The sequence below is a fragment of the Rattus norvegicus genome, chromosome 17, assembly GCF_021556685.1.
Source record: "Rattus norvegicus strain SHRSP/BbbUtx chromosome 17, alternate assembly SHRSP_T2T, whole genome shotgun sequence".
Classification (NCBI taxonomy): domain Eukaryota; kingdom Metazoa; phylum Chordata; class Mammalia; order Rodentia; family Muridae; genus Rattus; species Rattus norvegicus.
Window position 1 is genome coordinate 61660694 of NC_141550.1, and position 27290 is coordinate 61687983.

The 27290-nt window shown below is 41.7% G+C and overlaps 1 protein-coding gene across 3 annotated transcripts in view; it reads right to left on the reverse strand.

Annotated features, from left to right (window-relative positions):
• The window catches only part of Odad2 (outer dynein arm docking complex subunit 2), a 193809-nt gene that overhangs the window by 135075 nt on the left and 31444 nt on the right, over positions 1–27290 (reverse strand). For all 3 annotated transcript variants that reach the window (NM_001427763.1, XM_087590734.1, XM_087590735.1), the window contains 2 exon segments: positions 3982–4191; positions 4542–4688. In NM_001427763.1, coding sequence (NP_001414692.1) covers positions 3982–4191; positions 4542–4688 — 357 coding nt within the window.

Below are 27290 nucleotides of genomic sequence, written 5' to 3' on the forward strand. Positions count from 1 at the left end.
CGACAACCAACAACAACCTACAACAACCAACAACAACAACCAACAACAACAATCAACAACCACCACCACCACCACTAACAACGACAACCAACAACAACCTACAAAAACCAACAACAACAACCAACAACAATCAACAACCACCACCACCACCAATAACAACATTAACAACCAACAACCAACCACCACCACCACTATAACCCACATTATCACTGCCAGTATTTCAGAAACCCAAGCTATCCAAAGCCAGTAAAATTTTGCAAAGCAAGTTCAATGGCTTATGCCTCTCAAAACCATGCAGGAGAGGCCACAGCTATGCACACATGATAGCAGAACCCATTAAATTAAACTGCCAGTGTGTTCCTTTCTTTTTAATGATCAAATCAATGAGAACATTAAAGCAAAGCAGAAAGTCAGGGTGCCCTTTGGAGGAACTAAAGCCAGGCTTCCTCAGAAGAGGTTATCTGTCATTCCTTGGGTCACTATCTTTAAAGATCACCATAAGATCTACTCATTCTTCTTCCTCGTTAGCCAAACCCTGTGATTATTCACACACAATCACAAACACCCATGCCAAATTTAGGAGACTAAACACCTAAACAGACTCTCAATCTCAATCCCAAATTCTTAATTTAGTTATGGCTCAAAGGACAGTGGAGTGCAGGGTGAAAACAATGAATACAGCCACAGCTTTCAGCTGTGAACTACTAGAGGCAGCACATGCAGAAAGAGAATTCTAAGATGGTGGGGCTGCCCACAGGGCAGACAGCCCTACAAAGTCTCCCTGCAACAGTTATTCCCATTTTCCCCCTGAAGGTCAGGAGTCCACCTTCTTCACTGTCCCCAGCTCCTTGGATGCAGTTCCATGGTGAGCAGTACAGCCTTCTGTCTTCATCTCCGATCCAGCCGTCTTACTATGGATTCAGCCACATAAAACCAGCAGCAACTTTGAAATTCTCTGTGTCAGCCTTTGCCTCATCTTCCTGAAATGCCTCTCCTGGTGTGTCTGTCTACTAAACACCTTTAAAAATAAAGCAGCATCTCCCTCCAGCCTTGCCTGACTTCCCATTTCTAGAACAACTGACAGCACCTCCCCCCCCCTTATTTCTCCATCATCCCCAGGACTGGCTGGATTCAACTGGATGGCTAATGCATGCACAGTACTTTAGAGAGCTATGTTCTTCCTGTCTGACATTTACCACTACTCAACTGTGGCATCCTCATGGTAGAGATGTATATTTATTTCTGTCTGTACCCCACACACACTGCCACATTACTGACCATTCCTATCCCTAATTTTCCTGCTGTTCCAATCAAAATAAAATGAGCATCATTATCTTTTTAGGTTAGTGCAATTGGATAAATATGAGGTTTGCAAATGTAATGTGAGATTCAAAGATCCCACTTTGCATTTATCGTTTTGTTCTTATAATTTATGGGAGTTATTTCCATGTACAGCTATATCAGTCTATCTCATAATTTAAAACTTAGTAATTATTGCTCCTCTTTGAACATTTAAATGTGTGTATGTTTGATATGTGGTATATGGTGTGTGTGTGTGTGTGTGTGTGTGTGTGTGTGCACGCACACTTGTGAGTTCATCTATAACTGCAGGTAGGAGTGTTACATGATACATTTCAGAGGTCAGAGGATAATCTCTTGTCAATTCTCACTTGTCTGGTTCAAGGCAGGGTTTCTTGTGCCCTACAGTGTGGACCAGCTATTGGTCTAAGAGCTTCTGGAGATTTTCCTCTCCTCATATCTATCTCACCATATGAGTGCCAGGATGACAGATGTACATGAGCCTGTCCAGCTTAACATGGGTGCTGAGATCATCACTGCATTTACTTTTTAAAGTTTTAATTATAATTCCATTTCTTCCCCTGCCCTATCTCTCTTCCTCTTCCTCCCCCCATCCTGTCTCTTTGTGTGTGTACATTCACATGTGTGTCAGTGCATATGCGCAGGTCAAAGGACAACATGTGAGAGTTGGTGCTCCCCTCCCACCATGTGTGTTCCAGGATTAAACCAAGGTTGCAAGGTTGGTGACAAGTACTCCTAACCACTTAGCTATCACCCTGTCCCCAGCACTTACTTTTCTAAGGTCTTTGATGAAGGGACAAGAGATTGAACACATGCTTTTCCTTTTGATGGTTACTGAAATAATCATTTTTCCTGATGACTAAGGTAAGTCTTATACACAGAAGACAAGTTGAAAAATGTAAGTGGAAATTCATAATTTTCTTCATTTCTACAGGTTTCCCCTGAAAACTCAACAGTCACAAGATACCTCTGTGACCAACTCCTTGTATATATTCCTAGTATACATTTCTAATTGTGTATATAGATTTCTGTGTGGTGGTCAGTTCTTTAAATTTTTGACATAAATATCAATAATTTGATCCCGTTAAGATTTTATATACTATTAAACAATGTCTAGTCCCCCTTTGCCCTCAATCTTCTAAAAAAACAATGCAGCTGCTGAACACAGACACTTTTCAGAGGGACACAACAAACATTAACTGGGTAAAAACTATCCACACCCAGGCTGTTCTCCACTTGTTCTCTAACTGACAATGCAGTTTGACTGTGCCCATGGAGGAGAGTCCTATTGTGCACGAGCTCGTCAGATGCTAGGGCTCCTGAGACCACCTCCTACCACAAACCTCATCCTTTCTCCTCCCCGTCCCCTGTCCTCTGCCAGCTCTTATCCTCACCACACTTCTACATCCACAGAGTCTCTCCATCATCCCAGGAATCAAGCCCAGGCCCTCTCCCATAATAGGCATCGTTCTATCACTGAGCTACAACGATGCCTTGGTATTAGCACTTTCCCTTTTCTCTGCCCTTGCAGTGGATTCCAGCCAGCGCCATGGATGACAATATTTTTTAAATTCCTTTTATTTGAAAGTTGAGCTGTGGGTTGGGAAATGTAGTTCATGGGGCAATTGGCAGACCTGAGGCTCCCAGTGGGCTGTGGAGGTGACCCTACCTGAGACTTTCTAGCAGTGGAAATATAGGGGCAGGTGGGACTTCTAGTGGAAAGAAGGAGACATCAACCCACTCATAAAACCTTTGACCCAAATTTTGTTCTGCCTACAAGATGTGCAGGAATAAAGATAGAGCAGAGATTGAGGAAATGGTCAACCAATGACTGGACAAATTTTAGACCCATCTCATGGGAGAGCAACCCCTAACACCTAATGATATTATGATATGCTCGAAGACAGGAACCTAGCATAACTGTCCTCTGAGAGGCTTCATCCAGCAGCTAATGGTACTAGAAGCAGAGACCCATAGCTAAACATTAGGCAGAGCTCAGGGAGTCTTGTGGGAGAGTGTGAGGAAGGATTGAGGGGACCACAGGGGTCAACGACTCCACAAAAAGACGTACAAAGTCAGTCTACAAAGACCTACAAAGCCCATAAACTGAACCATCAACCAAAGAGCATGCATGAGCTGGACCTAGGCCCCTAACACATGTAGTAGTTGTGCAGCATGTGGGTCCTCCAACAAATGGAGTGGAGGCTGAACCTGACTCTGTTGCCTCCGTTTGGATCCCTTTCTCCTAGCTGGGCTGCCTGGTCTGGTTTCAGTGAGAGAGGATGAACCTTATTCTGCTGCAGCTTGATGTGCCTGAAGGGGTTGATTCCGATAGGGGGTTGTCCTTTCTAGGATAAGGGAAGAGAGATGGGGTGTGTGAAGGTGGGACTGGGAGGAGAGGAGGGAGGAAGCTGTGATCAGATGTAAAGTAAATAAATTAATTAAGGGGAAAAAAAGAAAGGAAAATTGAGATTCAAACACTATTTTATGACCCTTGCTAAAGTAAATATATTTATATCATTCTTAAAAAACATGTTACAAACAAAAGACTCTAGTCGTCACACATCATGATGACTAGATGCACAGAGCATCAGATAAGACCAGAAGGAAGGACTGTGTAAGTGTCTGCTAGTATCTGAAGGTGGTAATGGTGGTACTCACCAGCTTGGTAATGCCTCCGTGCTGTCTCACTGCTCGACGGGCTCTCTTGAACTTGGCAACATTTGCTATCGTCTCAGCTGCCAAACACTTAAGACTCTTGTGTGAAGAATCAAGTATATTAACCATAATTGGTAGGCCCCCAAGGTCAACAATATTACGTCTGATTTGAGGATTATGACTGATTTCCTTCAGGATTTTTAATGAACCAATCTGGGGGGGGGGAGAAGTGACAGATGATTGAGAGTTTAATATACACCCAGTGCTATGCTTTTTTAAAGTCTAAGTCTACCTAAGAGCCGTCCCCAATTAAGGTCTTTAAGAAATAGTTTCCATCCCTGAAGATTACACACAGCCTTTATACTTTTTCCTTCTTATATATCCAAACACTTCTCATTCCAGAGTACATGCAGCTAGGAGGAAGAGAAAGCAGGGAAATGAGGGAGAAAATGAAGACCAGCTCCTGGATCATCAGCAAGGACAGCGAATGACAAGGAGGCAGACAGATGTAGTTGACACCCACAGCTTCCAGAGACCTCTTACCATTGTGACAAAGTTCTTACCTTGCATTTGACCTCATCCGTATCAAGCAGATTTATTAAGACTTCAAGACCTCCAACATCTCTAATTGCCAGCTGACAGGTCTCTTGAGCGAGGTTGAAATCCCTCATGGAACACAAGGCAATTACAGTTGCTGTCTGATTTCCCCCCTAGGAAGAAGACACGATGCCATATAAAGGTTAAATAAAGCCACATTCCCACACAGACAACTCCGCGAGCTAGGAAACGAGTCTCCCCACACATGGCACATAAAATTTTTAAAGTTCTCTGAGTGGGTTATAATTTGTTAAATGAATTATGGTGAGCAAAAGCATGGAAAAGCCATAGCAAGCATCATAAAATGTTATTCCAATTAAGCGCCAACATTTCCAGTGGGCTTCCTTTAAACAGCTACAACAATGGGTGATATTAAGGCATTAAATAGAGTCCAGGGGCACAGCTTAAGAGAACAACTGAAGGACGGAAGTTGTATATTCAGGTGGTAAATGGTCCTCCAGTCCTTGATCAGTTGCACTGGGCAGTACAATCTACATCTGAAAAATGTTCTTACTAAGATTGTACATTTGGTCTTTGCTGAGTTTGCTGACATACAGTTCTAAAATCTTTGTGATCTTCAAAGTGATAAATGAGTTTGACACACTAGGATTCTGGCTGTCCTCAAGAGGTAACCACCAGGGTTGGAAATTGCAGCTTTACCAGTAAGCCTTGGGAAGGGAAACAGGCCTGGAGGTTAAGTTGGTCACTAATGGCCAAAAATCCATCAGTCTCCATATGAAGTCTCAAAAAAAAAAAAAAATCAAAACAAAAAAAAAAAAAAACAAAAAACAAAGAACATGGTATTCCTGGGGAAGGAGTAATACGCCAAGAAAGGGCCAAGAAACTCTGCCCAATATAGCTCTTCATGGGCTTTGTAGCACTCTTTGAATAAACCTGTGTGCTGATTAATTTTTAGGAAGTTTGTACAAGGTAGGGTCATCTGGGAAGCAGAAAACTCAACTGTAAAAATGCCTCCATTAGGGTGGCCTATAAGTGTGCCTGTGGTGTGTTTCTTGTTAATGACTGAAGGTTGATGTGAAAGGGCCCAGCCCACTCAACACCTGTGGTGCCACTTCTGGCAAATGGCCCTGGGTTGCATAAGGAAGCAGAGTAAGCAAACCATGAAGAAGCCAGTAAGCAGCAGTCCTCTATGGCTTCTGCTTTAGTTTCTGCCCCCATGTTCCTGCCTTGAGTTCCTGCCTTGAGTTCCTATCACGGTAGACTGTAAGCTGTAAATCCTTTCCTCCCTGTGATGCTTTTGGTCACAGTATTTACTACAGCAATGTAAAACAAACTAGAACGAACAGGGAGCATGTTTTCCTGAGGTCCGTGAGCTGTTCTAGAAGATTCAACAAATGTGATGGGGGTGTTGTGAGAATCCTATATGTAACCAGAGAGAACAGGGGTCACAGCTGACCCTGTCATAGGCATCAGAAGCTTGAGGCCATCTTGGAGACCCTCCTCCACTGGAGCCACTCACAGTTACTGAAGAGGCAGTCCTCTGTAGGGTAGAAACCCTCACACTCTGAAGTCACAAAAGTCTTCTATGTTGACTTTCAGGGGACAGTAGAGAAAAAAACACTTGTCCTTCATACATATACATATATATATATATACATATACATATACATATACATATACACATATACATATACATATACATATACATATACATATACATATACATATACATATATATACACACATACACATGAAAAAGTCTTATAGAGAGGAAAGGGAAACTTCGTGGACAAGAGCAGAACAGTAGGACCCAAAGTAGGTGCAGAAAGGGCTGTGGTGAAAAGAATTTAATTCTATAAGACTTGGTAATGCAAGAAGGAAGGAGAAGCTTCATGGCCGCGAGTACCTTAACGACACAATAGAGAAAGTCACTGAAACTCGTCCCAGGTGCAGGGAAGCAGCAAACTGCCCTTCTTCACAATCGAAAACAGAACAGCTGAGTTATGAATGAGATAAGGAGAACCTTGCTTCCATGAAGGGGTTAATGGCACTGCAGAGTGGGCTAGTCAGCTTGGATATGGCCTCTCTCTCCACAGGTGCCTTTTGACCAAAGGACACAGCAAGAAGGCCATTACCAGATGCCAATACCTGGTACTGGATGATGTCTTAGCCTCCAAAATGGTGAGGGATACATGTCTTTTCTTTAGTAAGTCCCAACAGTGTGTCAACGTGGCATGAAGCAGGCTGACAGATGTAGAAAACATAGAGTACACATGTGTATTTACATCTCAAAGCATATTTATGGAGCACTTATATTGTCTACTTGTCCATATTTTACCGTATGAATATAAAAATTGGCAAACAAACATACACTTTTATGTAATGGACAGTACATAAAAGCCACACAGAATCAAAACAGCAAACAGTAAGCCTCCTCTTCATATCACAAGCACGTAGTGCACAATTCCTCGCTGTGAAGTTACTACAACTTCTTACTTTTAAGACAAGATACCAAGAGGGAATTATTTAATGGTGTACATCAAAAGGCAAAGAGGGAAAGATTTGCATGCCTGCTTTCTTATTTGTTCTAAGAAAACGCCCTATGCTTCTTAAAGACTGACAGATGGTGGTGTTGTTGCTGACTGGCCATTTTTCTTCCCTTGGGGTAATCCAGGCTGTCCTTGTATAGAGAGCAGTTCACTACCTACATGTAAATTATGTTTTTCAGCTTCTTCTTTCTTCTGGCTGTCAAGAAAAATGTAGCCACCACTTACCCACAGCTGGCTTTAAAATATAGTATAATAAACCCTTTTCTCCTTATATTGGGTTAGTAACTCCAGTACTTGAGGGCACAATACTGTCAGGTATTACTGATTTCTACTTTCCATCTAGAAAACAAAGGCAGAATAAAAGCAGTAACCACTGAGAGGAGTATGCACGTCACCCAGTCCATCATCAGGTCAAGGAAGCAAAATGACACACAGAAGTGGGGCGGCATCAGGAGGTCCCAGGAGGGTGCGGAGGCTTCAGGCCAGCATCTCCTATTGGGGTTTGGAAAGTCAAACGGAGAGCTGCGGGTGGAGTGAGGTCTTGGGGGCAGTTCGGATGGTGTGACTGCAGGAGTGACGTTGACACAAGACAAGATCTACAGCCTCTTTCACAGCCAGGATGTCTTCAAAGACCCAGACTACACTGTTGGGATATTTTGGTTGCACATAATCCAGATTTTTTTCTGAAGAACTGTTGTTTTTCTTTTCTTTGGTGGAATTTTTGGGTTCACATTCTGTGCAGTCTTTCTGTGTTTTGTCCAATTCCCTTTACTGTCTCCTCCTAGCTTCTTCTCTACTTTTGAGTTTTCGCTAACACTCACACTACAATTGGCGGCATACATAGTTTTAAAAGCCATTTATCATAGGAAGTACCCACGAGGTGCGATCTTATATTTTCTCTGAATTATCTGTCTCCAGACCACTGTCAGAATCAAAGAATAGATTAAGATTTATTGGTGTGAAGTTAGAGCCTTATAGAAAAAAAATTCTGTAAATCAGCTTTTTTTCCCTGAAAATCTGGAAACATATTCATAGACTTGGGGGATTTTTTTTAGAACAGTTTTATATTAAGCAAAGTTAGTTTTTCCACATTTCAGGATTTCCTTCGACTCTTGTCACTGACCACACTCCCAGAAGGATTATAAATCTTTCAGAATGAATACCAGAAGATGGGAGCCAAAATAGCCAACTTACGGAGCCACAGATGTTGGCTGTCACCATTCTTCTAAATACCATCTTCATAAAGGACCTCGAGTGCCCACTCTGCGTTGTCCCGACCCCTGAACGTCTGGCCCAGCAGCAGTCACACATCTCCCTCTCCTCACAATTAAACCTGCTGCAAACAGTTAATTTTCACATTTTATCACACACTCTTGCATCTGTGGAGTTTTAAAAGCTGGAGAAAACATAGTAAAACATATTTTACTAGCTTCTGAAGGGTTTTCAGAAATGTATCCCATAAACTTTTCCATTTCTGAAATGAATGCAATTCTTTTGCTGGTTTGTCTCCGGCCCAGTTCCTGCTCAGGCTGCTCTCCAGCCTCTGTTTCCTGCAGTTCAGATTTCCTTCTTCAACCAGAAGGTGTCTGTCCACTGTCACCATCAGCTTGCAACATGCAGAGCTAAAATAAGTACCATTCTCTTGTGCACCTTCTTGGCCTCTCCTTGCCTTTTTTTAGATATAATTTTATTATAAATACTAATCTGGTTTTTTTTGTTTGTTTGTTATGGTGAGTATTGACAGGGCCCCTCTCATACTAAACATACACTATGGCTACAATTTCAGTCTATGTTTCAGTGGGACTGAAAGATGTTACACCCTGGTCATGGGAACTGCCATGTAATAAAGAAATAAAAAAGAATTTCTTTCATTCCCTTACAGTGAGCAAGTTGTGATTGGTCTACAGTAAAAGCAACATCTCTTTCGTGCATGGGTATGGACGTTCACATGCGTGCAAATGCGAATGTGTGTGCATGCACGTGGAGGTCTTTGTGTGTCTTCCTCAGTCTCCCTTCATCTTATTGAATCAAGATCTCATACCTGGTTGTACCAGTTCACATACTTTGGGTTACCAGTTTGCTCTGGGATCACCTGACTCCACCTTCCAGATACTGGGAGTTTGGACAGGCCTCCAAATTTGCCTGGCATTGACATAAATGCTATGAATCCTAACTCCTGGCCTCATGCATGCATAGCAAGAACTTTACTTCCATTGAGCCATCGCCCAGCTCAACACTTCTTTTTGAATGGCAGAAAGGAATGAAGATATTTTTCTAAACAATAAAATCTTTGAAATAAGGAAATATACTATCTGTGGTACAGTTTAATGCTCCCTCTTACTGTGTTTGAGGAAAAAAATAAACTTTTGGTATGTTGAGATAAATAATATTTCAAGCTGCCTCAAATCGTTTTGTCATCTTTGATTGGCCTGCTCCCTGTTTGCCCAGCCCGATCATAAGCACTAAATGCGAGGAAATAAAACCAGACATGATCCTGGTCTTTCTGGGATGTAGGGAGTTAGTGCAAGAGAAGGAACTTTAATTTCTAATGCCCACATGAATGAAAAAAACTTATTATAAAAGTTTGCAAGTAAAAAAAAATCACACATTAAAATTAAACAAATCCAATGTCTACAAATCTCAGAGAGTCTCTGTATAGTTAGAATGAATGAAATGCTGTCTAAAACGTATCACAAGGCAGAGGTGTGGGTAGCACAGATGAGCCTAGAGGAAGAATGTCTAAACTGAAGTCTGGGTGGAAAGTAGGAGCTTTGTCTGGTAGCAGAGGATTGGCCATGGTATGTAAGCAAAAGCCCTGTGTGATGTAGAACACGGGCTGGTGAAGAGCTCTTACAGCCAGTATGGAGTAGCTCTGAGCGACAGTGTGGGACATGAACCCAAGTGGCCTAGAACAGCTCCTGTCCAGGGGTGAAGCTGAATGTCTTAATCTTTAATAATTTGAGACATGGTCTCCCCCTGTACCCCAGGCTAGACTTCAACTCACTGGCCAAGGATAGCCTTCAACTCCTGGTCCTCGTGCATCTACTTCCTTAACAGCCGGATGTGCTGTGGTGGTTATATGGCTAAATAGCGTGTGCTACAGACCTGGATGGATTTTATAATCTTCATTTCAAGATTGGCCAGCAGGAGCCAATGATATTTCTAAAAGATCGCCCCAGCTGTGGTAGCAGAAACATCTGGCTTACTATAAAGTTCCAGAGAAAAGAGGGAGACGAGAGTGGGAGGCTGAGTTGACCCAGCAGGGGACATAGAAATGAGTACGCTGAGTTTTCCTTTGTTCAGGAAAGGATACTGTACAATCAAACTGCAGAGGACAACACACAGGCAGGGTCCTCAGTGGCACCTATTGTCAGGGAGCCCTCAACCCAGTGAGACAGTGAGGAAAACAGAGACATGATCCAATGCAGAGTGCTCTCGTGTTCCCGTCCCCACCACCTGCAATTAAGAGGCGGAGGAATCCTGCTAAAGCAGCCATGCAGCCATCACAGCGCATGCATCTGGCCCTAGATAGTCTCAGCATTTTCCCTTCGAACGCCCCACTCAGAAATAAAACAAGTGAAGCCCTTTCAGTGTCTGCTCGTTAATGATGACAGAGGGCCCGGTGCCCGGCAGAGCTTGGAGACGCCCGGGATCAGAAATAGCAAAAGGTATTCAAGGGACTGGCAAATGACCAAGTGAGTCAAAGCAGTAAAATCCCTTGCTCGGCCTTCTGTTTATTTGCAAATCTATTTTATGCTGATGAGTCAGCACTCGTAAACCTAAGACTGGACAGAACCCCAAGGAAAAAGAGAAAAGAGTGTTTGTTTTCTTAAAAGGGGAAAGAAAAGTGTGTGTTTGTGTGCTCGTGTGCATGTGTGTGTGTGTTTAATGAAAATTAGATTCCAGCTCTCCTTGCAGAAGCTTACTAAAATTTTACTTGCAATGGGTAGACAGCGACTCGAGGATTCTACATTCTACATGCATTGCTTTAAAATAGCCATGGGACATTTATGGAAACTGACAATTTTCACGTTACTGACAGTTTGACACATTACTGACTACAACATGGATAAAACTGTACAAATGTAACTGCCTTCCTAAAAAGTTATAGGAGAATGAGCTCAAGAATTACAATATTTAATAGAAGAGTCCAGTAAAGTAGCTATACGCAAGGATAACACTGAAAATGAGTGATTCTACACTCCTGTCCCCAATATAATAAACCAAAATGGGCAATGTGAAAATAATCCCCACACTGATATTAATAACAACAAAATATCTCTGAATAAATCTCACGAGAAATGTTTTCTTGTATATGGAGAGGAAAGCTGGGAAATATAGTAAGATATAAAATAAGAATAAATTAGAGGGTCACATCAGGCTTAAATGAGGTGATTCAATGTTATTAAAATTTTAATTCACTCAACAGTAAGTCACATATTCATGTAAATCAACCAAAATCTTAAGCAATTTTTTCCCTTTAAACATGACTCCTAAGTCATTATAAAGATGATCTGAGGGGCTGGGGATTTAGCTCAGTGGTAGAGCGCTTACCTAGGAAGCGCAAGGCCCTGGGTTCGGTCCCCAGCTCCGGAAAAAAAGAACCAAAAAAAAAAAAAAAAAAAAAAAAAGATGATCTGAAGCCAGTCCTGGTGGCAAATCCCAGTAATCCTTGAACTCTGGAGGCTGAGACAGGAGGATCACGGGTTTGAGACCAATCTGACCTATAGAGAGTGATGCTGTGGCAAAGCAACAACAAAAATATCAGAAATGGAAATATACAAAAGTGAGCGTTTAAATATTTAAGACAAGCAAATGCTAAAAACTGTGTAGTGTGGAAGTAACCTAGCAACAGCCAGGTAAAGCAGACAAAATTCCATCGACGGTGTCTACAGCATTGGCACAAGGCCACAGGGAGATGGGAGTGGGTGAGCCAATAGTCAATGTGGACAAATAAAGCAGGAAAAAGAGTTAGATGCTTGCCTACTGTGCGCGTCAGTGGAATCCAAACACGTTAGATCTGGGCTTACTTCTAAAAGTTGAACAACTGTTTCTCATACTTGGCTGGGCATGTGTCTCCAGGTCTGAGAAATTGTCTTGTGTTGCTGACAGTGCCCTCTGTGCCTTCATGATGATATTCTGTGCAGAGGCAGTGGAATGGATCCAAGGGACCGGTATCTTCTGTACATGGAAGGGCAGTTGCACAGACAGACTCGCAGCAGTTGTGACAATACGCACAAGACCTTTGCAAGCTCATGTCACATGAAACACCAGCCTGGAGAGGGAACGGTGGCACCAAGTGCCTCTCCTAGCTAAGGAGCTGGCGGAGACTGATAGATGCTGGGGGAAGGATTCCATTTTCTTTAAGGGTATAGCCCATGGTAAGATGTCAATGCTCCAAATGAAAGGCCACACATCAAGAACATATGAACAGTACAAACTGTACTTGATGGGTCTACAAAGTGGAAAGGGACATAAAGTTGGAGAGTGAGCAGGAAGAGCTGGATCTGTGGGGTTGGCCATGGAAAGGGGCACGAAGCTGCATGGGTAAACAGAAGGAGATTGTTCTGTAGGGGGTTGGCAGAAGAGTGAATATGATCAAAAGACATTGTATGGAATTCTCAAAGATGATAAAACTGGGAAAAAGAAAGGTTAGTGACAGAATAAACTAAAGCAAGATAAAACTTGAATGCACACACAAATGTCTACAGGAAGTAAAAATATTTCTGCCATCTTTGACCAACCTTGAAAAGCCTTCTTAGCTTCTGCTGCACAAAACTCCTGGGCCACAGAGAACAGACTAGATGCTTATCAGTGAAACAAGTAGTGAGTAAGGCAGCTCGTGATACACTGACAGAAAATGCCAGCAATCAGTGGAGTAGCCGAAGGGTTAACTGTATCACTGAGAATAAAGCAGCACAAAGAACAAAGGGTGAAGGTATGATAAAATGATGTATGACAAATGACAGCAATTAGCAGCATTCTCACTGGCCAGCAATGTGCAAGCCCAAAGACAACTGGCTGAAATAAAAAACCCAGAAAATTCATGACAACTTGTAGCAATAGATTTCCCTGCCTGGTGAAGGATCTCATTGTTCTGGGAATATTTTTAAAGACTGTCAGTATCCGGACCCCATCCCAGACCAATTGAGGCAAATTCATGTGATCAGCCCCTGGGCCTCAGGGCTGCTCTTTGTTGGTTTTTATTTTAACACCCCTGGATGATTTAATTCTGAATCAAGAGTAGAAAATGCTAGTTACACTGTAGAATACTGATACAGGCTTACTGCAAGGAGCTAATAAACTTTCTGTAAACTAAACCTAATTCCATCATTAGTTCCTATTAAGAGAAAAATAATTAAGCCTTCTCAAACTTTAGGGGGCCACTTCTTCCCTTCTGAAAATAACTTTATTGGCTCTGGGGAAGTGGCTCACTCAGTGAAGGACCTTTTGCACAAGCACAGGGACGTGAACCTGGAAGCCCAGAACCCATAGAAAAACTGTGTATGAAGCCTGTGACCTCTACACTAGGACCAGGGCGAAGCCAATGAGAACCTTGGAGCTCACTGACTAGCTAACCTACTGAAATCAGTGAGCTCTGGGTCCAAGAGAGAACCTGTCACAAAAAAAAAAATGAATGTGGGAACAGAAACAACTATTGACTTCTGGCCCTGTACACATGCATACCTTCACATGTGCATGCATGCACACACCAGTATGAACACATCGTGTACATGTACACTCACAAAACTAAAACTTCGGGGGGATAACTTGATATGCAAATGTTTGCATATATTTAATATTCACAATTTGATGATCTATGTGGGTGTCTGGGGTAGGTGCCAGGGATCCAACCTTGGATCTTCATACTCATGGGACAAGTACTTGATTTTTTTTTGAATGCAGTAGTATTGTAGAATTCCTACTGAGCTTCTTTTGAAGAAAGGGTATCTCGGTTTGTTTTTCTGTAGCTTCCATAAACTACCCTAATAAAATCAATTTAAGGGATAAGAGGTTTATGCTCCAGTCAAACTGTATAGACTACGAGGTGGCAGCTTGAAGCAGCTGATCACATCACACTTGCAATCAGAAGAGGAGAAAACAACGTGTGTTCTCGACTCACTCTTGCCTTTATCAGTCCAGAGTCCCAGTCTAGAGAATAGAGCCACCAACAGGGAATCATCCCCCTTCAGTTCACCTAATCAATATTATCCCCTACGGGCATGCTCATTCGCCTGTCCCTGCCAGTGATTCTAAATCTCCTTAATTTGACAGTTGACTTTAGCCCCCACACAGCGTCTACCTTATAGTCCAGGTTGGCCCCTTGAGCTTGCTGTGTAACTTAGGCTGACCTTGAACTCCATCTCTTGCCTCAGCAGTCTGAGTGCTGGGATTATAACTGTGCACCCGTATACATGACTAAAATGTATTGACATCTTATTTAAGTGAGCACTTAGACACATCAGACAACTCCCCATTAAAGCTATCAGGAATTTGTATTCTCTATTCGTTCCCACACCGCCTTTTAAAGAATCCATCCCACAGAAATAGTGCATGTATCTAAAGAATGCATCCAGTTGAAGTATAACCAACCAGAGTAAAAATAAGACATTACCACTATGAAAAGTGCTAAACAAATTAGTGTCTGCCCATAATTAAAATTTATACAGCAGTCAAAGGGACCCAACCCAAACACAATATTAAATATAAAAAGAAAAATGGAAGCTAACCATGATGGTTTGCACCTGTAACGTCAGCAGCAGTATTGCTCTTAGTTCACAGACAGCCCAAGCTAATATTGAGTTTCAGGTCACCCTGGTCTAATGAGTAAGATCTGGCCTCAAAAAGCAAAGAATAATAATAATTATTATGAAATATCTGTAAAGAAGTCTTCATTGACACAGCTTGAATTTTCATAGTGAACATACACTAGTTTACCATTTCTATAATTCTAAGAGTTTAAACCAAAGAGGGAATATATATATACATATATATATATACATATATATGTATATATATATATATGTATATATATATAAAACCAACATATGCTGCTGTGGTTTTGAGCACTGCAGAAACATTGGCAGGCCATGGCAGACAGCCACACCCACCCAAGGCTGGGAAAGGAGCCACAGCCTTGCTAGCACAAATCTCAAAGACTAGTGGACCAGGAAGGGACTCGACACTCCTATTTTCTTGCAAACACACATTATCTACTAATGATTATGGCAGACCTGTCTATACACAGATGTAAAGTACATATTCTATAAAAGTATCTGTAACATGAAGTCAGATTTTTAAAAAACAAAAGCAAAGCAGTCCTTCACATTATACAAACTGGGAACCAGCCAAAATTTTTTTTCTCTAACAGAACAGATTTTGGTCAGAGAACACTTTCAGGAACAAGTGTGGTATAACAGATACATCAGGGAGTGGATTTCATCAAAAATCCATTAAAAGTTCACATCATTACATATAACTGTCTTAGATATCAAAATTTTGCAATACAAATGACTTATAAATAACTACCTGTTCATAAGTGGATGCAGAACGAATGAATGAATTAGTAAATGAATCAAAGCCCAAGGACTTTACCTGAGGTTTCCATTTCCTGTTAGGGAGAGAGGATGCTGGAGATTCCAGGGCCTTGAGCATCCTAAGCAGCGTGTTCTAACACTTGTAGGATGTTTGTGTGTGTGTGTGTGTGTGTGTGTGTGTGTGAGAGAGAGAGAGAGAGAGAGAGAGAGAGAGAGAGAGAGAGAGAGAGAGAGATTTTGATCATGGTTTTTGAGATGGGGTCTTGCCACATTGCCCTCACTGGTCTCCAATCCCTGGGACAGAGCGAGTCCCTGACATTGTCAGCATATGGCCCTGTGCCCAGCTGAAAATTTTTCACATTGCCACTTTTAGCAGTTAGGCTGATGTGGTGATATGACAAGTACTCCCGGTGGTTTCAGTGGTTCTGAGTCAGTAGCTCTGTATAACCAAGATCACTTCATTATTCTGCTACCTTCCCCCCACTTATGACAGACAAAAGGGCAAAGAGGGATGAACCCCTGAAAACTGAAAATGTTACTGTTCCTTTGTGGAGTGCAGAGTCACCACTGGGGAGGCCTCACTCCTGCCTTCATCACATCCTTAGTGAACAACACAAAACAAACAAACAAAAAAAAAGTCCTGATGACATCATTCACAACTCCAGGCAACACAAAGTGGGAAGATAGAATTGACTCCCACCAGTGGTCCTTTGACCTCTATATTTACCTTGTGCTTCCTGCATGCATGCGTGTTTAGACACATGTGTGCACACACACAGTAATCAATTAATTACATTAAAAATTGCAATGGGACAGATTCTTTTTCTGGCCATCATGAGCTTACAGATAATGCTCATGTCATGGAACCCCAAAACTTACATTTATGAAAACATAAATGTAGACTGCCATGTAAGATTTTCATAGGTAATAGGATTTAAGCATAATTGCTAACAGGTAACATCAGGGAAAGAGGACATGTGTGCCTGTCAGAGACTGACATGGTAATGTCTTCATTACACTCCAATATATTTTTTTAATCAGGCTCTCACTGAACGAAAGCTCAGTCTTTTGGTAGGAATGATTGCCAGGGACTCTGCTTATCCTCCAGCAGTGAGCTTCCAGGGCTATGGCACTCTAACCAGCTAGGGACTCAAACTCAGAACGCAATCACTAAAATATCTTTCCAATTTAAAGACACAGAAGACTTTCTACTCATGTTGTCTCCGGGTGCTGATTTTTTAAAAAGTGTCATGCATAATCTTAAAAATATTGCTCTGGACAGCAACGCTCTTCTAACAGCTATAGTTTACTGGGTACATGAATAGTGACCACGGCTTTCCATTTTCAAATGGCCCTTTTTAACTGTACCACCACTGTTCTCACTCCCTTAAAAACCTCGTCAAAGAACACACCAAGTCTACCTTCCAAAAATGAATACCAAGTCCCATTATAAGAGTCTCCTTCTTGGCCTCTCACTCAGATGAAGCTATGCAAATGAGAGAGAAGATGGTGAAGCAATGTCTACAAGCCTCCTGGGTCCTAGGTTTCTTGACAGTGAGACAGAATCACCAGGCAACAGGCAATAAAGATAGAAGCTGGATGGGATCCCAGCCACAGCCACCTTCTGTGTGGCCTGCAGCAAAAGGATTTCTCAGCTTTTCCACCAATGAAACAGGGATCAAACCTTCTGCCACTCCAAACCTAAGACACAAGTAATGGGAATGGAATTTAATTAAGTGTAATTGATTGCAAAGTACATCAAATTCCTATGATGAAAAAAAGAAAAGCATTTAACTCCCCATTACCACTCAGAACTTGTTAACCAGTTGAGAGCTCTGTGTGTGTGTGTGTGTGTGTCTGTGTGTGTGTGTCTATGTGTGTGTGTGTGTGTGTGTGTGTGTGTGTGTGTGTGTGTGTAGGAACAGGGTCCCAGTAAAGCACTGCAAACAGAGATTTCAACTGGAAATGCATGTCTTGCCAAGAACCCCTCTTCAGAGAGCCCTGTATGTCTCCATTGAAGTGACAGCCTAGTGGCCTTTCGGATAAGAACATCACTCTGAAGTCAGGCATCCTCCCCAGTAACCTAGGGGACTTCCAGATACCTTTTTCACGCTCTTAAATTCTAAACTTGTGGCTAGCGAATGGAACAGAAGAGTAACTGCCATGGCATCATGTGAAATGAAATGTATATGGGTGCTTCATGAATCTGTCGATGGAGAGTGGCCCTCTTGTGTACGACACTGATGAGTCTCTTTCCTCCAATGCAATCCCCTGTCACCAGTCTGATCTTTCACTCTGCTCCATTTTTCTTCTGCTTGCTACTGGATACATCTTTGTAAACTAAAGCTTTTGTTTTCAGCTGCCCACTCTCCTAGTAGAATTCTGCAGGGAAGGGGGACATCTGGAGAAATGGAGACCCCGCCTTGTGCTCCTCTATTATCCAATAAGCATGCAAGGGTCAGACTTCTGAGTACAGCACTTCAATGTCTCCAACACTGCATCTTCACATCACCTCACTGAGCTTAGAGCTGAGGTCAGAGTGGTGCACACATGCTCTCCCTAGGCAACAGCCCCAGTAAACACCAATAGGTGAGCCAAACGTCATCCCAGTGCCCAGAAACCCCTACAAACTACCAGAGAATCAGCCAAGCCTGTAACATCACCCTCTTCACTGTCACCCATCACGCCCTGGAGGTAATCTCATTGCCTTGGTTTTCTCCTCTATTTAGAGCCAAATTCTGTGCATAATCCACATAGAAATGAATTCCTACAGAATTTTATTCTTGGCTAAACTCACTCATTCTTCATTTAAGGCCACGTACATTAATGTGTTTCCAAGGCAAACCTCTGTATTTCTACCTTCCTATTCTCCACCTGGCCTGTATCCGAGATTATCTATCTGTATCAAGTTAATAACCATTCTTGTGAATGATAAACCCTCTTTTCCAAATGAATGCTTCTCATATTTCAGGAGTTTTTGCCATATACCATGTTTAGAAGGGAATCAAATAACATCACTGTGATGCTAGCGACTCAGAAGAAACATAGAGCTCAGACGTTAGGAACATGTAGCCTCTAAGTATTGCAAAAAATCTTTTTCTTGAAAGATTTTAAAGTACTCCTGGCCAGTGGAGGAAGAAGTATCTATCCCAGGAGAGCAGATGCAAAGATAAAAATGTATCTCTAAGGAGAAAGGGGCTACAAGAGGGAGCAGGCAGAGCGAGGAGAGTTATCCCCTGAGGGGCTCTGACTGAGGGACAAGATGAGCTCCTGTGAATGGGCTGAGATGAAGGACAGAGCAGCAGTACACTAGTAGCCTCAACCTCCCTTGCACCATCATTTAGGCAGAAGTTCAAGGATCAAACTTGTGATCCTTAGCAACATGACCTTCGGATAAAGACATGAATTAAGTAGGACCTCTCTACTGAAGGCAAAGTTAATAAGTTGGACAAGGTGAGCCATCATGGAAGCAGAAGACAGAATTGCTTATCAGGAAGCCGGACTGAAAGTGAGTTGTGGAACTTCATTTAGATTAGAGCACAGTCCATGGCTATGCCACCCTGTACACACATGAACGCAGGAGTCAAGCAGGATTGACTTGATTAGCATTGGGTAAAGAATTGTGCAGGGACTCATCAGCTAGGCAGGCAAAAGAAGTTGGAAAGCTGATGAGAGAAAAAAATGCAACATATTCCTTAATTTAAAAGAAAGTGTGTTCTAAAATCTCAAAAGAAAAGGTAGGGGTGTGTGTGTGTGTGTGTGTGTGTGTGTGTGTGTGTGTGTGTGTGTGTGTGCATGTAAAGTTTTGCCAGTTTTAATGAATGTAGGTTAAAGCCAAATAATTGGATATCAACTCCCTTTTCTTATGTGCCAGAATCTGAGCTCATGGTGCTGGATAAATAATAAGTTACAGTTCATTGACTTGTTTCAATATTAATGAGCTCATCGATTTTTTTCATCATCATAGACACTTTATCCTTGGAGAACAGTAGACAGAGAGTCAGGGCAGCATTACCATTTCTCTGCTAGTGTAAGCCTACATTGGAGCCATAATTTTATAAATTAAAATGTCAGGTGTGTTTATTTTGAGATTACCGAGAGACATCCAATTTTGCATTTTAGAGACTTTTTAATATCCTTTTGTGTCTCTGTATAAAACAGTTACCTGTGTCCAAAAAAAAAATAAAAGAAAAGAAAAAAAAAACCTAGAAATCATTTGTAGACCTACTTTCCCTTTTATTGGCTATGTTAAGAGGTTTACCTGTGGGAGCTATAAGAATTCCAAGCAATTTAGTGTCTGGCCAAAAGTATCACATTTGCACACGATTTCCTGATGAATAACTTGTGTGAGCCTAAGTAGCACTTCATCAATAAATGTTTTCCTTAGCTGTTCTGGGGCAGAACCAGCACATCCCCGTTTGGCCCCAATGCTATGCGTGTTTATCCTAAGTAGCTGAATAACTCAAGGTAGCATTCTATAACCAGGCTATTAGAGACTCTGCTATAGTCCCAGCAGGATGCCATCTGGGAGCCATGCTATGGGCTCCCTTGCCCAGTGCCTTCCCATTTTACCCTAAGGGCCAAAATTCTCCCAGAATCATTGGCAACTGGCTTCTTTTTATTTAATGATCGTAAGTCTATCCTTCACTATATTAACCCAACTGTATTTTCCTCTTTTTATTGTTTTGCTAGAAATTGTAAAGCAAAACTTGACGGCCACCTGGGCGGGTGAACAATACTCCACACCAAACAACTCCTATGGCCATAATCATACACCATATTCATGGCTATCACTGCCAGCAAGGACTCTGTGCCAAGCACTCCAGATGTGCTGTGCTGCATTTAGTATCTACCATAATACTGACATGTGGACACTTCCCTTCTTTATCAGTGAGGAAACCAAGTTGACGAAAGTGTACCAGCCCACACAAAGCCACTGAGATGGGAAGTGGAATCCCACTGTTATCTTTCCAACATCGAAAGCAGTGCTTCTGCCTACCCCATTGCTCTGCCTCTTGGCTGTTCCCATGGCTCTGCCCCATCTGACTCTGCCTTTTCTCATGGAAAAACAAACAAACAAACAAAAAAAACAAACAAAAAAAAAAACCCCAGACTCTTGGAAAACATCAAGGTTCTCCTGCTCTTTTTCCAAAAGGCCATGTCTGAACCTGAATGGCTTGTATACTCAAGACGTTAGCCTTGTGGGCATTCACTGATGATATACTAAGAGTCAAGAAAAGATATCAGACATATGGCTGAAGCCAGTAATCTCAGCACTCAGAAGGTACAGGCAGGATATTCATAAGCACAAGGCCAGTTTATGTTAGTCACTGGGACTCTGTTCCCTCTTGACACAAGAAGGAAAGCGGGCTTGAACATCTCGGTATATGGGTCAAGGACCTGGCAATCCTGGAAATGCATCCTGTGCTGTGCAGGTGTCCCCTGGGCTCCACCAGCACTTTTAAATTCCCAACAAATGAGAATCTTCAAGATTGGGAAATGTTTTAAAAAATGACATTTGTAGAAAAAACCAGAATCTCCTCAAATCATACGGTATTCAATATTTTTCTTAATATTTTAGTCCCATGTTTTTAAGTCGTAAGAACCATAATAACAGAAAAATGTTGTTTGCTGCCTTGCCTCTGGGTTCATATTCCGCTCGCTTCTTATATAGCCCAGGCCCACATGCCCTGGGATGGCACTAGCAAAAGTAAGCTGGGCTCTTGTGCATCAATTAACAGTTAAGAAACTGTCCCTCAGACACACCCATAGGCCCATGCAATGGGGGCAAGTCTTCATTTGAGGTTCCCTCTTCCAGGGTGTGTCGAGGTGACAACCAAGATTAGCCATTGCATTTGCCCTAGAGAAGAATGGTTGGGCCGCAATTCCATTTTCAGTTACCTGAGAGCCTCCTTTTTGTTTTCTGCAATAGCTGTATTAGCCCACCAACCACACCTTTTCTCCATACCTTTTCCAGTGTGCATTGTCTTTAAACTCTCGACAACAGTCACTCAAGCAGGTAGAAGGGGCTGTCTCATAGCTTTGATTTTTCATCTCTCCGATACTTAGTGATATTTTTTGATGTGTCTTAACCATTTTGTAGGCTCACCTCAAAGAAATATTTAGCTAAGTCATGTGTCTCTTAACTGTTTTTTTTTTCTTGAAATTCAATTGAGTTCTTTTTAGCCCCTTATCAGATACATGGTTTGCAAATATTTTTCTCCTGTTATGGAATATCACCTCACTTTTATCTTGCCTTTGTATTCATTCAGTTTGATTCAATTCCATGTTTTTCTTTAATTTACTTTTCTTTAAATAATTGATTTACTTTATATCCCAATCTCAGTTCCCCTCCCTCTTTTCTTCCCAGTCCCTCCCTCTAACCTGCCCTTCCCCTATCTTCTAACCCTCCCTTTCTCCCCAGGAAAGGAAGGCCTCCCATGGATATCAACCAGTCTTGACATATCAAGTTGCAGTAGAACTAGAAGCATCTTCTATTGTGGCTGGAGAAGACAGCCCAGTTAGGGGAGATCCAAAGGCATGTAATGTAGTCAGAGACAGCCCGTTAGGAGTCCCATATGAAGCCCAAGATGCACAACTGTTATGTATGTATACAGGGGGATTAGGTCCATCTCCGCTTGGCATTTCAGTCTCTGTGGGCCCCTGCGGGCCCAGGGTAGTTGATTCTGTAGGCTTTCTTGTGGTGTCCTTGGCCTCTCTGGCTCCTTGAATCCTTCCTACCCCTCTCTCCATTTATTTTTCTGTTCATAATTGTGTTCTTGAAGTCATGTTAAAGAAAATTTTGCCTAGATTATTATACAACAGAATAGCTTTCCTTCTCTCTAATAGTTTTATAATTTTAGGTGTTCCATTTGCAGTTGTTTTGTATATGACGTAGAGAGTCCAATCTCATTGTATTGGTTGATTGATATCTTTCACATATCGGCATATTTGTGCATGATCTTGATCACATGAACCTGAATATATGTATTTGTGTATGTACATGTGAACATATATGTATAGACTAGAGGTTAATATAGGGTGTCTTTTTGAGGATTTCATACATGCCTTGAATGCATTTTGATCAACCTCCTCACTCCTCCATGTCCAATTCATCCCCATTCTCCCTCAATTCCTTCCCAAACAATAACAACAAAACAGAGTATGCAGTCCACTCACTGCATACAGCCATTGTATGCATGGAGACAGGACCATATATTAGAGCACAGGTAGCCTCTTGGGAGACAGACAAATTCCTCAAGAAAACTGACTCTTCTCGGAAGCCGTAAATTGCCAATTGGTGCAGTGGGTCTTCATGAGACCCTTTCCCAGCCACAAAGGGATTTTTGCTGGCTTGACCTTGTGCAGGAAGTCACACACACTGTGTGCTCACCTGTTCAACAGTCCCGTCGTGTCTTCACTGCAGTGATCTACTACTACTTCCAGCCCTTATGATCTTTACCCACAATCTTTGCTGATTACCTTTGAGGTTTGTGGGTAGGAGGTTTGATACAGATTTCCAATATAGAAATGGGCACTCTATAGTAAATTATTATGTGTACTTCAAACAGTTGTGGGTCTGTTTCATTTAACCACCATTTGCTGGATAAAGAAGCTTCCCTGATGAAGGTTGATGCACCCATCTATGGCTATAAAGACAAAAACCTAGAAGAAATTTTAATAATATATTCATTTATCAGAATAATAGTATTGGGTCCTGTTTAGTGCTTATGAACTCTCCAACCAAGGGGTTTTGATCCAGTCATTGGTAGTAGGCATAAGTTTCCTCTTGTAGGGAAGGTCTTAAATCCAATTAGAACATGTTTGGTTATTCCCTAACAGTCATGCCATTATTGAGCTAGTGGCACATCTTGCCTGGCCAGCCAGTATCATAGCTCATGGGGTTCACAGCTGGGAAGACTATTGATTTTTCTTCCCTGGTAACATGCATACAAAGCTTCAAAATGCTGAAAGTTAACCAGTAGGGATTAAGCTTCCAGATCAGTCAGCTTTAATTCTCTATATTCAAGTATATGGTCTCTGCAGTAATGGGGTCTTTATCATTAAGTTCTACAGTAACCAAGAGAATGGAAATAGTGGGTAATGTTTGGTGAGGGCTGCCCATGCGACCTAACTAACCAATAATTGGGCCCCCAGTGGAGGAGTTAGAAAGAGACTGAAGGAGCTGAAGGGGTTTTCAACCCTATAGGAAGAACAACAATATCAACCAACCAGAGCTTCCCCCCGCCTCCGCCAGAGCTCCCAGAGACTAAACTACCAACCAAAGAGTACACATGGAGAGACCCATGACTCCAGCCACATATGAAGCAGAGGATGGCCTTATCAAGCATCAATGAGAAGAGAGGCCCTTGGCCCTGTTAAGGCTCAATGACCCAGTGTAGGGGAATGCCAGGGCAAGGAGATGGGAGGGAGTGTGTGGGTGAGTAGGGAAACACTATCATAGAGGCCGGGGTGGGGGGAGGGGATAGGGATTCCAGAGGGGAATTCGAGAAAGGGGATAATATTTGAAATGTAAGTAAAGAAAATATTCAATAAAAAAGAAGTAATCCACAACTTGTACTGTGGTGTTACAATGCATGAGACAGGTATTTTCTCCCCATTATAAGCTAAGTCCATTTAAACTCTTCTTCCATTTGTATACAACGTAGGAAATGGAAGGTTTTCCTCCTATAGTAAGTTTCCACATGGACACTTCTCCCTCCTGTACTCCCTCCTCTGCCCTTCCCTGCTCTGCCCTCTCCTACCTTGTTTAACACTTCATTTTCTATTTCCACTTTATGGCTAAGCCACTTTCATGTCATCCCCATTCTCAGGAAAGCCCATGTCTCCTTATTTACTGCCTTCTATGGTTACTCCAATTTACACACATGTCTAAAGACTCAAACTAATATCCACATATGAGAGAACATGCAGCACTGGTCTTTCTGGGTCTATGTCACCTCACTCAGGATGACCATTTCTAGTTTCATCCACTTACCTGAGAATTTCATAACTTCATTTTTCTTAATAGCTAAATAATATTCTGTTGTAAATGTGTCACATTTTCATTATCAGTTGATTGATATCTACAGGTTGTCCATTTTCAAGTTGTTGTGAACACAGAAGCAATAAAGATTGGGAGAGTAAGTATCTCCACTGTAGGATATAGTCTGAGTTAGTCAAGGTTCTCTAGAGTCTAGAACTTATGGAATATATATATATATATATATATATATATATATGTATGTATATATTTGTGTGTGTGTGTGTGTGTGTGTGTGTGTGTGTGTGTGTAATGTATTGTCTGGAGTCCAAATAACCCAATAGTGGCCAGTGAGTAGGAAGTCTAAGAATCTAGCAGTTGCTCAGTCCCAGGCTAAGTATTTCAGCTGGTCTTCTGTATAAACCAGAATCCTGAAGAAGTGGGTTCCCAGATATGCTGGCAATTAAGTACAAGCATGCAGAGGAGGAGGAATCCTTCCTTTTCGCATTGTTCTTACATAGGCCTCCAGTAGAAGGTATGTCCCAGATTAAATATGTGCCTCAAAATCTTGATTAAAGGTATATATTGATCCAGATTAAGAGCCTGCATCATCCCACCTCAAGATCTGTATCAAAAGCCTATGTCTTCCAGCTTCATGATCTGGATCAAAATCATTGTCTCCCAGACTCAAGATTCAAGTTACAAGTGTACAATTCATTTCTGGATTGTAGTTCATTCCAGATATAATCAAGTTGACAACCAAGACTAGCCATCACAGTGTCCTTTGGGAATATACCCAGGAGTGGTAGAGCTGGTATGAACTTCCAAATTGATTTCCCAATGGCTGTACCAGCTTTCACTCCTACTAGCATTTTATCATGGGAAGTTTGTATTTCTCTTCTAATTTATTAGATATTTTTGCTAGGCATAATATGGAAATAGTGGTACTTCAGAACTTGAAATACATTGTTGCAGGTCCTCTAGTTTTGACCATTCTGTCAAATCGGGTGTTACTCTTATGGGCCCTCCTCTCTAAATGATTTATGTTTCTCTCTTGCAGTTTTCAGTGCCTTTTATTCTGCACTTTTACTTGTTTAACTGTAATATATCATTGTGAGTTTCTTTTCTGTCCCTGTCTATTTGTAAATCTGTAGGTCTCTACTATGTAGCTAAGTATCTCTTTCTCTAGATTTGGGGACTTTTTTTCTTTTCCATGAGAATACTGAAAATGTTCTCCAAGCCTTCCCTGTGGTACTGCTTTCATTATATGCTTAGCATCTGAAAATTAACTCTCTTATGGTGTTGTGGAGTTCTCCCAGCTTCTGTTCACTTTTTTACTAATTTCTCACTGACTTTTACTGAGTGAGCAAATTCCTCTACCATACCTTCTAGCCATGAGTCTCTGTTTCCTATGTGAACCACTGTCCTGAGAATTTCCATTAACGATTTTATTTTTTTCATTTCCAACATCATTTCAGTTTCACTTTTCAGAAATTCTCCCGATTAAATTCTATTTTCACGTCTTGGATTGATTTTCTTCTATTTTTCACCTCCTCACTTATGCTCTCTGCTAATATGAACATGTCCTCTCTGAGCTTGTTGAGCGTGTTTATAAACAGTCTTTGGAATTCTTTCTCTGGAAGTCCTTCCAAGTCATTTTCATTAGTCATCATTAATATGGGATGGATAATTTTGGAGGAGTCTCATTGCCTTTCTTGGCTTTCCATGTTTGTGTTGCTGTGCACACTGGAGGATTTTGTTGGCTGTACCTATTCATTTATTCTTTCTTCTTTGTTCAAGCCACCTTTGTTTCTTTCTGTGCATGCATTTACATTGTTCAGGAGAGGACCAGGTCACTGACCAGGTCAGTAGGGTTGAGATGTTCGTGTTCCTCTATGGGACTGACGTAGGAAGTTCTAGTTTGGCATCACAAGCTTAATCAGGGGAAGCTGAGATCCCCTCCTTGCTGAAGGAGTCCATGATGACTGGGTTCCTGGAGTAGGATGATGTAAGGTATATTCCACAATCATTCCTACAGGTAGTCTGACTACCCAGCTTGTTCTGGGAATTCTGTCATTTCCTCGCATGCTCTAGGTTGCTCCCAGCCCTCACACTTGTGCATCAAGCTCTCCATTGTGTTTACAGCCCCTCTCATTTCATCCATTTGCATGTATGTCTTCAGTTTCTCCAATACAAGTGACTAGAGTATCCTTTCCTCATTGTAAGTATTTTAAAAAAACATTTCTATTGGTTCACTGGGAGTTTTATATCATGAAGCCCAATCACAGTCCCTTCCGAGTTCTTCCATGTTCACCCTGCCTTGTGACCTTCCTCCCAAAAGTAAAAATATAAATAAATAAATAAAGTAAAACAAAAGCCATCTTCACTAGAGCAGGATCAAATCCTTAGTGGCCTGCCCCTTAAAGACAGCTAAGTCCTTCCCCTCCCACACTTCCTCCGAAAGCCATCAGTTATGGAGAGGCACTCTTCAGCCTCTCCAATACCTGGCTCTATTCTGTTGCCTTGGTCACCATGTCTCTTAGAGTAGTATCCTGATATTTTGACTGGTATAGCTTTAAATGTAGTCAGGTAAAAATAGTAAAATATCTTATCTGCTGACCTTAATTTGATTTAGCCATTAAAACTTGATTCAAGGAATTAGAATTTAGATTAATTATGCTCAGT